Source organism: Aegilops tauschii, chromosome 5 (genome assembly GCF_002575655.3).
Source record: "Aegilops tauschii subsp. strangulata cultivar AL8/78 chromosome 5, Aet v6.0, whole genome shotgun sequence".
NCBI classification, from domain to species: Eukaryota; Viridiplantae; Streptophyta; class Magnoliopsida; order Poales; family Poaceae; genus Aegilops; species Aegilops tauschii.
Window position 1 is genome coordinate 569,499,248 of NC_053039.3, and position 11,950 is coordinate 569,511,197.

The window sequence follows — 11,950 nt, forward strand, 5'->3', positions numbered from 1 at the left end:
CAAATAGTGCTAGGCTTAGGGTTAGGGTTCTTCATTTCCGGTATTTAACGCAGGGCGTTGATTTGTGCATTATCTCTGTTGTTTCGTTTAGCTTCCTACGACTATCCCTTGCTATGAATGGAGTGGCATTGCTCACGATCTGTCTTCTCGTTGTCTGCATCGAGAACCTTGCGTCAGGCTAGTTGCTTTTGATTCCTTGGACACTGGCAGACGTTTTCTTGCCTGTGGTCAGAAGGTATGTTGTTCCGTACTGTAAATATATGTTTACATTACCTCGTGCTAGATTTACTTCGCGGTAATCCATTGTTCTGCCCAAAATTGCATACAATTTCAATTAATTTGTGCATTTACAAAGTCCGTATTTATGTTGTTGTTTTTACGGTCTAATATTTTTTTTAGCACATAATAGCATATACTTGTAGTTAATTGATCCATGTATATATATGTATGTATATCATTGCATGCTACATTTTGTGTTTATATGATTGAGACCATATTTTTAGTGCATTGCATGTAATTGATTGCATTTGTGCATATATGATTGAGACCATATTTTTTCATACTATAGGAAGAAGTGAAATGTAACTATGTGGAATGGGTAGACCTGGAGTGGTCAGTGGCTACGAAGTTCTGCCTAAGAGAACTGTGGAGCATGTATGACGAGAAGCTGAGACAGAATATTAAGAATGCTGAAGAAAAATGCATGTTAATTGAAGAAAAGAGGAGGACGGAGGAAGAGCTCAGATTTTTCAAAATGGACTTTGCTAAACTGGTGGCTGATAAGGAGGATGCTCTCATGCAGTTCGGCAACGCAAGATTGTCACTTAGCGATCTCAAAGAGGAGCTGGAGAAGAATAAGATGGCAGACCATGGTTGTGCCAATCTACATCAGGTCCTGAGGGTAAAGGCTGAGAAAGACCGGGACCGGGTGGTGCTAGAGAGAGACCAAGTGATGAGAGAGAGGGACCAGCTGAAGCAAGAGAAGAAAAAACTTGAGTATATTATTGCAGATTTTCTCAAACAGAAACATGGGTACGTTGATAAGATCAAGAAGCTGAAGGAGATTTGTGATGAATTTTAAGTATGTTTTGTGGTTTATTGTTGAACAGAATGATCAAGTCCTATCTGCATTGTGGCCAGTTCATTTGTGTAAGGTCTAAGTATATTATATTAACCAATAAATTATATCACTTTCGAAATAGTTTGCCCTTGTTTGACCTGCATCCTAATGCGGGTTCTCGGCTAAGCACTGAAATTCTTTTGCTTCCATCGGAGCTCTAAATCGTACTGATCAAGGGGGCGAAATAGTAGTTGATCATGTGATTGATGGTGCTACTGATCCTGATCTTCATGATGCAGAAAAGGAAAAGGCTAACAAAAATGCAGCAAAAAAAACTGTGCAACGTGATTTCAAGCAACACATAACGCCAAGGGAGTCTGGCACAAGACACGAGGAAGATCCACCTGCGGACGCCGATCCCGAGAGATCCAGCGGCAATCATGCGCACGGGATCCCAGGCGGATCTGCCTACTCCACCAATCGCAGGATCCACGGGTGGCCCATCCGCGTCCGACACACGGGCTGTCTCCACCGAGCGGTCGGGCGGGACCGGACCTGGCGCGTCCCCCGCGCCAACTAGCGCTCGTTGACTGGGTCGCCCGCGCGGGGACCGGATTTGTCGTTGTCTCGGGCGCGGGATCCCACACCGGATGGCACGACAGCCGAGGTTGATTCTCAGGCAAACAAAAAGGAATTTATCAAAAAAAAATCTTATTGTTGAATAATGCCAAATCAAATCAAAAATATATGCAAAAGTAAAAAAGAAATGAATTACTCTTCCATGACAGAAAAGAATGAACACAGCAGCAAAAAACATTAAGGTAGAACAAATGAAGGGAAGCAAAAATTTATTGGTACGAAACGTATAGTCTGACTGCATTACACATACACAAGTATGTGTGAGCGACCAAAAATCCACACAAAATCCATGGTATCGTGCTTATTACATGAATGATAGAAAATCAAAGTTGTCCATGCCGGGAAACGTGCTTCCGGACTTAAAACAAATGACTAAAACTAGAATCTTGAATCATGTATGATATCTTCACGCCTTGCTTTTCTTTGCGATGTCGCGGATTTTGTTCTTCACACATTCGAGCGTGTTGGTAGGTGCGAGAACCAACTCGGCGACGAGATGCCTTCTCCTTGCATTAACCGTGCCCTGCAATTTTTAGAACAAGGTTTAATGAATAGAAGTTGGTATTATACGACAATTGTACAAGTGTACGAACAGAGAGGACAAATTACCTGGGTAAAATCGGCGGTCCATCGATCCCCGTCCCAACGCTCCATAACTTCAATCACAAAAAGGCCACAAGAGTTCCTAATATATATGCAAACATTAGTCACCGTGCACACGAACATGTCTTTCGTAAGTAGAAAATGATGAACCATTACTCACCCGTCCTCTTGTAGTGGCATGTCGATCTGAGGTATGATAGGCCACTTAGTGACGTCTGGATATTTGCCAGGTGTAATACGGTTTGCCTCTTCCATATCAATTGCTATTGCTAGTCGCTATTTGAAAGAAAGTAGTAGTGAGAAACCATATGACATTTCATATGAAGAATGCTCAATGTTGGGGAGAGTACCAGTGCTTTCACAGTGTCGAGAGAGAACTCGAGAGGATAGAGCGAATCAAAAACTCGGAATTCTTTCTTGAGGTTGTGCATCATCACGGTGATCCAGTGTGTATTGCCGACGTTCAACGGGATAAACGACTAAAATATGGAACACATTTGTAATCATATGCAATTATGCTTGTTGAAATGAGTGTTAATGAACTAGTAAGAAAATATCGTACCTTATCACGGACGGTATACTCGTCCAGAACCCTACGTACTGCTCCAGCTCTGCTCAGCGCACTATCCATGTTGTATTTCGACGGTTTAGGGTTGTCTCGTGCCTTAGCACGATCAACAAGGTATTTGGACCTCCAGGCTGGACAGAGGTGCCGATCATGACCAACGCGCAGAGCCAAATGTGTCTGATAAGCATCGATAATCTGCGTAAAATAATGGAACATTTTATTTTCATAGGTGACACCTAGATTATGCACTTAAATAGCAGGACATGGTAATAGATCTTACGTCATCCGCCAGCCATGTATGCTCAAGTACCGGTCGTATACTCTCCACAGTCACAGAGGTGCCACGTTCATTGTAGTAAACTCTTTTTATCATATTCTTCTCAGACCGAGCAGCTGCCTCCACAAACGTAACAGCAGCATCGATGAGTTCCGGTGTCAAATCGTCCTTAACAGAGCCTTCCATGTCATTGTCACTAAACAGAGTTGCATGATAAATTACGAACGTCACGAACGGTGAGTACATGAAATAGTAGTAAATTAAGCACTAAGATAGCTACTAACGGTACCTCTAGTTGCGGTAGTGTTGCCGGATGGCTTAGTACCGCGAGCGCTTCGCTTGCCGGCTTGTCAAGTTTAAAGGGGGATTCAAATTTCTTGGGAACAGTCCGTCGGCGCTTCCCGGATATAACATCGTCTTCTTTTGCGGTTGCTGCAGACTTTTTCCCCTTGCTCTTACCCACCATCCTGTCGATAGAACTTGCAGAAATGTCAATGTCGGACGATTCTTCTCGAGGAGAATTACCTACAATCCAAGGGTTCTCTGGTGTTGCGCCGCACTCATCAGTAGGCTTCATTGTCTTGTCAACATTTAACTTGGCAGGTGTTTTCTAGTTAACAAAGAAATAATGTGATAGGTTCAGTTAACAAAAATGAAGATGCATAATTGAGATAAATGAAGACAAATAAATGAAAACATACTTCCTCATCATCGTTGTTCTGGTTTACAACAGGCTCGTCAGGCTGTGTCAAATCAATCACCGGCTCTAGACCGTCAGAGTCATCCTTGTACACGAATTCTTCTTTTTCTGGCGGACCATTCTCAAAGGAATCCACTTCTAGGTCGGCATCATTGTTGTCGGAAGCCGCAGCAGCCGCTGGCTTGTACATCACACCATTTTGGTTCAACTTCTCTAACAATCTCTGCATTACATAAAAATATTAATTAATGTTGGCACGGTTTTCCAACTTCAAAAATGTTGTAAACATAGAATTAAGGGTGTGTCACCTCGGCTACTTGTTCCGGTATTTCCTTCATTTGGCTGCGTATGTAATCCATACACCGCTTCATGATGAGGTTCATCATCTCGTCTGCGTTTGAGGCTAACTTGGACTTCTTTGCCGCACCAACGGCGGGCTTCATTTTTGGCTTTTCTGGTTCGGGTACTTTGCGCTCCTGCGCCCTATACTCCTTGGTTATGTTGTCTTCAATCTGCATGTGAAATACAAGTATATGTGATCAATAAAAATATTAATACAACTAATTATGTTATATAAAAGATTTAAGAAGTACCCAACGTAATGAATTACCCTTATGTTACCACGGCCACGGCCATGGTCATAATCAAACTTGTCTCTCCTTGAGGCTGCAGCTTCAGTCCAATTCCTCATTAGAGGTTCCATGGACAAGCTAGGATTGAATGCGCATTCACCTTCCAGAGGCTGAACCTTCTCCCAGTACAGGTACTGCATGAATATGAAAAATTACAATTAGTACTATACAGCAGGTAAATTAGCAATCATATTTTTTTTGCAATGGTACAAGTCTGAAAGGTGTACCTGCAGGAGAGCTAAGTTCCCTCTCGGCCATTGGCGGAGGTGTTTGCCTTTCCTCATGTTGCGAAGGCAGTCCAGCAGAACCCGGAGGGTGAATGCATTCCAATTAATCTTGGATATACGCTTCACATTGTCCACCAATGCGTAATATTGCTTTGGTACAATCTTGCTCGACATGGGAGCAAGAACTGTTCCAAGCAACACGAGGACAACTCTCCGAAGGAAATCGTCGTCGGCAGATTTATTTTTTGTGATGTCCACAATCAGATCATCGATGACTATGTTACCTGTGGTCTTGCTCAGGAATTGAGGCGGCACTCGATCTTTAACATCCTCACCTTCCTCACCGAGAATACCTTCTGCCGACAGTCCGTGGTTCTCCAAGGCCAAGATGCACTCAACATCCACTGCACCGAGAGACACTTCGCCAACCAAGTCTTGTACAATGAATATGCCCTTGCTAGGATCAAAAATCTCAACCATGTACCGGATCAACTATGTACGCATCTTCAGCGAAGGTATCTGAAGCATGCTACGAAGTGGTGTTTCGGCAAGTGCGGCCCGTTGACCGGAAGATAGACCGGCAATAAGTTTGCACCATTTTTTAACGGCGCAAACAATTTCTCCGTTGAGTTCATCCATCCTGTTAAAAAAATATACTTGGTTATAGTACCATAAATTATGTAATCAACTTTTTTCCTAACATATTGTTGCATAAAACATAATAATGGAATACACTATCCCACAGTAGATAGAAAACTATACAACATAATTTATTCATACTGAAACATTCAGCAGAGACACGTGCAGCACATAAAATGACAGTTTAACAAGTACTTATTTAACCAATTAGTTTCATAATAAAAAGTAACATAATTTATCTAATCATTTATTTTCATATGGTACTGTACAAATAGATATAAGAATCGGTGACAGTGCCTAATTAACAGTAAATCGAAAAGAAAAAAACGAAATTATGCATACTGGAACATGCATCAAACAAACGTGCAACACATACAATATTAGTCGGCGTCTCATAGTTGCAACATGCATGTCTTAGGGCAATGTTATAACTTAAAGTGACTATGCTATAACTAACACTGATTAAAAATTGTTGTTTATTCATCAATCCAACCTACAAGTGAAAGACAACAAACAACATGCAGAAACTAATTTGCAATCGTAGGGCTATCTAATCTAATACACGCACAAACAAATCTAGTGTCATAGGCCTATCTAATCTAATACATGCACAAACAAAAAACATCTACTCCAACAGATGTAATGCGAAGATTATGCGCTAATTAATCTTAGTCCTATCAAATCTAATACACGCACAAAGAAAAGCATCATGGATGCGGTACGGTTGCCAACATACTAGATCGCTCGATGAAGATGGAAGTTGTCGGCGTTGTAACGTGGACGCAGTTCGTCCACGACGGCCAGCACACGCTGACGATCAGGATGTTCTCGACGATCTTGCTGGGGTTGGGCCGATGCTAGGGACGCAGCTGTCGTCGACTCAGCAGTAGGAGCCGTCGTAGACGACATGAAAGACGATGCCGAGACTATATAGGAGGAGGAGGATTTCCTAGGTCGTCGTAACCACCAGGGAAAGAACGCCCGTGATCTTTGCCATCCGTGGTTGAGGAGAGGCAGTACGTGCTCCTAAATTAAAGGGATAGGCTTCCCACGCTCGAGTTTTTTTTTAGATTCCGATCCGGGAATTGTGTAACAAATCGCAGCTGCTCCTCTCTTTGAGCGACGAGGGGCTCGTTTCATGTACTTTTTTTCTTTTCTTTTTCATATTAGAAAATTTTGATATCAAATAATTATTTCAACGCAACCAAATGACCCCAAATTTTTTTCACACAATGGGATGACCATGGACATCATGCATGCCAATTCTCATCGATTTCCGACACTCGATGCATTTACTAGGATTTTGCCGGCGAAAAGAACCCGAAACGCTGCCCGGACGTGACGCAACGTTCGTTCGGTGTCAGGAATGGCTCACATGTTGCATGGGGGCCTACATTGGGCATCCTCACATGGTGCCAAAGTTTGGTGTCATTTCATGCAGGCCAGCACATAGCACATGTGCAATCACCATCATTCGGGTCTGCCAGAGGGGGAGCCCGAAGGACGTTGTTTTTCTGGACTCAACCAAATGGCCTCAAATTTTTTCACACAATGGGATGACCATGGACATCATGCATGCCAGTTCTCATCGATTTCCGACACTCGATGCATTTACTAGGATTTTGCCAGCGAAAAGAACCCGAAACGCTGCCCGGACGTGACGCAACGTTCGTTCGGTGTCAGGATGGCTCACATGTTGCATGGGGGCCTACATTGGGCATCCTCTCATGGTGCCAAAGTTTGGTGTCATTTCATGCAGGCCAGCACATAGCACATGTGCAATCACCATCATTCGGGTCTGCCGTAGGGGGAGCCCAAAGGACGTTGTTTTTCTGGACTCAACCAAATGGCCCGAAATTTTTTTCACACAATGGGATGACCATGGAAATCATGCATGCCAATTCTCATCGATTTCCGACACTCGATGCATTTACTAGGATTTTGCTGGCGAAAAGAACCCGAAACGCTGCCCGGACGTGACGCAACGTTCGTTCAGTGTCAGGATGGCTCACATGTTGCATGGGGGCCTACATTGGGCATCCTCACATGGTGCCAAAGTTTGGTGTCATTTCATGCAGGCCAGCACGTAGCACATGTGCAATCACCATCATTCGGGTCTGCCGGAGGGGGAGCCCGAAGGACGTTGTTTTTCTGGACTCAACCAAATGGCCCCAAATTGTTTTCACACAATGGGATGACCATGGACATCATGCATGCCAATTCTCATCGATTTCCGACACTCGATGCATTTACTAGGATTTTGCCGGCGAAAAGAACCCGAAACGCTGCCCGGACGTGACGCAATGTTCGTTCGGTGTCCGGAATGGCCCAGATGTTGCATGGGGGCCTGCATTGGGCATCCACACATGGTGCCAAACTTTGGTGTCATTTCATGCAGGCCAGCACATAGCACATGTGCAATCACCATCATTCGGGTCTGCCGGAGGGGGAGCCCGAAGGACGTTGTTTTTCTAGAGTCAACCAAATGGAATTTTGAAAATAGAATGAAAATTGTATTTAAGAAGTGAAACAGAAGACAACATACATTCATGGAATTTTGATTTTTATAACTATAATAAGAAATAAAATAAAAAACATATACTTCAATTTTAAAACTCTAAGAAGAAATAACATAGAAAAAATATATTTGATATACCTTTTTTGAAATAGAAAACAGAAAAGATATATTATAATAAAGATGAAACATATTATATTGCATTTTTTGAATTTTAATAGTGTGAGAATAACTGAAAGAGTAAAAATATATTAGATTTTAAATTATTCTACATATAAAAAGAAAATAAATATTTGATTGAATAAGTGAAATATAACACATTGAAGCAGCTCGGTTTTAAATGTGGTAATAATCTGCGCGCGGGTGAGGCTGGCCTGGGACAGCCCACCCGAATTAGGCCGAAGCGAGCGTCGCGCCGGGCACATCCCAGCGGTGCTGGGAGTTTAGTCCCACCTCGCCAAGCGAGGGGACCTCGCACCGGTTTATATACCAGGCTGAGCTTCCCTTTCAAGTTCCTTTCTAAAGCGGGCAGCACATTGCCTAACCCTGTCCGTCCCTGCCCAGTGGGGCCTACTAGCTGCCTATTATCACAATCTGGCGGGCCTGCATCTTGGCCCATTAAATGATTGGGTTGCTAGTCGTATGCTCGTCGTTGAATTGTGTAGTATGCAGCTAGTAGGCTGGCTTTTTTTGTCATATTTCACTTTTTGCATTTGTCACCATTATTTGTTGTTCTTCAAATCGCCTCATAAAAGAATATAACACAACAATTTTTCGCACATTCATGAATTTTCTAACTGTCAGAACAAATAATACAGAAAAATATATATGTGATTCAAAATTATTTCAAAGATAAAACTAATAAGAAATATTTTAATTAACAAGTGAAATGAAAGAGAATGTACTATCTTGCATAATTTGAATTGTAAAACTGTCGGAATTAATGAAAGAGGAAAAATAGATTTGATTTTCAAATATTTGAAATATATATAAGAAATGAAATACGTAAACATCATGGCAATGCACACATTTCCATTGCAACCAGTAATTTAGGCTAACTAGGATTGTTTTCAAACACAAATGTGAGATTATGATAACCTTGCAGGGTTAAGCTATGTATTTGAATCTAGAACCAAATTAACGCAACCTTAGAGTTGAAGAACTGGCTGATCCATATATCAATAATAATGCTCTATCTTCACTTCCAGCCAGCATAAACCTATATAACCAAAAGCCAGCATGGCCTGCAGTCTACCTAACCCATCATCCTAGGCTTACAAAGTTCATGAGCACCGCAAAATAACAGCAACAACTACTAAAACATCGCAACAAAGTAAAGGCCACATCTTCTGCAGGAAGTAGAGTCTTCTTTTTTATCCTTCCAGTCTTGCCACGTTGATTCTCCACCCCTGCTTCGCTGTGTACACTTCACTTGCTACTCGCTCTAGCAGTCTTGCTCGCACCTCCAGCACCTTTTTTGTGGCTCCTTTGTCTGCAAAATAGATCAATCAACAATCCAATGGCTCATTAGTTTGATTATAGAGAAAGTAGAAATTGGATTAGTTTTGAAAATAAAAGGATAACATATGCATTACATTAACAACTGCATTACATAACTTAACAGTTTGAACACATCACATTTGCACTACATAAACTTCATCAGTACATAACTTAACACTTACTGCAGTTCTCTGGGTTTGGTAGCATGGTACTATATGAACCAACGTATTAAAAACTACAGTATTCTTGCGTATACATATGAGATAACATGGTTTGACTAAAACAGAGATTTTTGGAGTATTCACAATAGATACAACTGTTTGGTATGCTGTAAATTGTGTTGCCTAGCCATTGCATTTAAGCACTCACAAACTCTGTTTTTTTTAAAAGAGGCTACATTTTTCATGCAGAGAAATAACTATAGTTTTCCCAATACTACAGTACTAAAATCACATTTATTAGGGGCAACCAAAGAGCTCACTGTAAATAAAACTAACATAATCTCAAATATTGAAGTATTCTCAAAGAACTTAGAACATAGTATGCTATCAAACGGGTCCAAACTGACTCACACAGATAGACTAACTGAAGACACTGACATGCCATCACTTTGTTTTCTTGTCCTTCAACTTGTTGATGCGCTCTGAGTGACGAATGCCATACGGATGTAGGTCTCCGCTTCAATCGGCATGGTCCTGTCTCCGAGCTGCGGGATCCCTGGACCCACAATCTGCACGTCCGCCGACTGCTCCTGGACAACATCATCCTGCTCCTCCTCTCCAGCACTGTCGTCCAGCAGCAGAACAACCTCCTCTTCCCCGCTCTCATCCTTGCTCTGCTCCACATCTTCGCTATCACTCTCATCCTCGCTATGCTCCACATCTTCACTATCACTGTCATCCTTGCTCTGCTCCACATCACTGTCAGAGTGAACATTGGACTGATCAACCAGAGTAGGCACCGCGAGCAACACTCCGACAAGATCTGGCACTGGAATAGGAGGGGCGCGGCGGCGGGAGCGGTACATGTACCACCTCGCACGCTGACGCGGATCCGGGGAGTTCTCCGCTTCGTTCATAGCCCAGAGGAAAACCTGGACTGGAACAACTCCTCGAGCAGGACCAAACAACGATTTCTTCTCATTGCCCGTAAGCACTTTGATGAGACCCCTACCATGGTCGATGAACATCTGCAAGCTGGGAAACCAGCTGCAGATCTCCTCCACATTCGCCCTCTTCTCCAGATCGCCCTGACAGAACATCCCAACTGCCTCCTCCCACTTTTCTTGAGCGCGGCGGCAATCACTTGTCGACCGCGACCTCCTTCCCTTCTTGGCCCCCATCGCCGGCGACGCCAGATGTGAGATTTGAGCTCACGGAGTGAATGGGGAACAGAAGCAAAGACCTAGGGTTCGTATCTGCCAGATGAAATGGGGAATTTTTTCCCTCTCCAGCTGATAACCACGTGTGAGGCCAGCCTGGTACGGCCCACCCAAATTAGGCCCAAATCAAAGCCGCGGCGGGCACTGTCTCGGGGTGGTGGGAGTTTAGTCCCACCTCACCAACGGAGAGGAGCTCGCACCGGTTTATAAACCCACCTGAGCTAATCATCTCAAGTTCCTATCTAAAGCAGGCAGCTCATTGCCTAACCAGTCTCTCTCTGCCCCGTTGGGCCAACCGGCAACTTATATACATTCACCGCGGGCCTGCATCCTGGCCCAATGGGTTACTAGTCGTATGCAGGCCCTGGGGTTTCATATAAATGTTGTTGGTAGGCTGGCATTTTTTTATTATTTATTTAATTTTTTTGCATATGTCACATGTCTAATTTTTTGCATATGTCACATGTCAAATTTTGCAAACAAGTTTGAATCATTAAATTTTCAAATTTTAAATTAAATATAAATTTTAAAAATATTAAAAATATTTGGACCAAACATTTCCACCATGTGAGGATACCCAAAGTAAATTTTTAAATTTGTATTCAATTTTTTTGCATATGTCAAATGTCTAATTTTGCACACAAGTTTTAAACAAAATATGTCACATGTCTAATTTTTTGCATATGTCACATGTCAAATTTTGCACACATGTCAGGACCACCTACAAATCACCTAAAATTTGGCACACATGATATCTTGCACAAACAAAGCTAGTTTTCCAAGGTATTAATTTTTTTAATTTTTTATTAATTTAAAATGCCCTCTAGACTGACTGGTCAAAACATCGGTCTATACCTCAAGGGGGTGTTGTAAAGTATTATTTTTTCAAATTTCTTTCATAGACATGTTTGGCACATGTGGGTCACCATGTAAAAGAAAATTTGGGTGATTTGGAGGTGGTGGAAAAAATCACGTATGTTCAAAAACTGGCTTAAGTTACACCAAATGGCCCCTTCGGAATGCGATGATTTTTTTCGACCACCTCCAAATCACCTCAATTTTTGCACACATGATTTCTTGCACAAAAAAGCTAGTTTTCCAAGGTATTAATTTTTTTTGAATTTTTTATTAATTTATAATGCCCTCTAGACTGACTGGTCAAACCATCGGTCTATACCTCAAGGTGGCATTGTAAAGTATTATTTTTCC

The 11,950-nt window shown here is 42.3% G+C and overlaps 1 protein-coding gene across 1 annotated transcript; it reads right to left on the reverse strand.

Moving 5' to 3' along the window:
* Positions 1-2,105: 2,105 nt before the first annotated feature.
* LOC141023189 (uncharacterized) lies at positions 2,106-5,186 on the reverse strand. The gene is made up of 11 exons (XM_073499529.1): positions 4,707-5,186; positions 4,458-4,613; positions 4,156-4,359; positions 3,849-4,070; positions 3,588-3,757; positions 3,181-3,343; positions 2,865-3,065; positions 2,653-2,781; positions 2,463-2,578; positions 2,309-2,384; positions 2,106-2,222 (listed from the first exon to the last, which is right to left on the reverse strand). The coding sequence occupies exons 1-11, from the start codon at positions 5,184-5,186 to the stop codon at positions 2,106-2,108; spliced, it is 2,034 nt and encodes a 677-aa protein (XP_073355630.1).
* Between the last annotated feature and the right edge of the window lie 6,764 nt (positions 5,187-11,950).

Coding starts and splice junctions, on each gene's coding strand:
- LOC141023189 (XM_073499529.1), bottom strand. CDS start 5,186: ATGGTTGAGATTTTTGATCCTAGCAAGGGCATATTCATTGTACAAGAC. Junction 3,758..3,848: donor AGAACAACGATGATGAGGAA/GTATGTTTTCAT, acceptor TTTGTTAACTAG/AAAACACCTGCCAAGTTAAA. Junction 3,344..3,587: donor GGTAAGAGCAAGGGGAAAAA/GTCTGCAGCAAC, acceptor AACTCTGTTTAG/TGACAATGACATGGAAGGCT.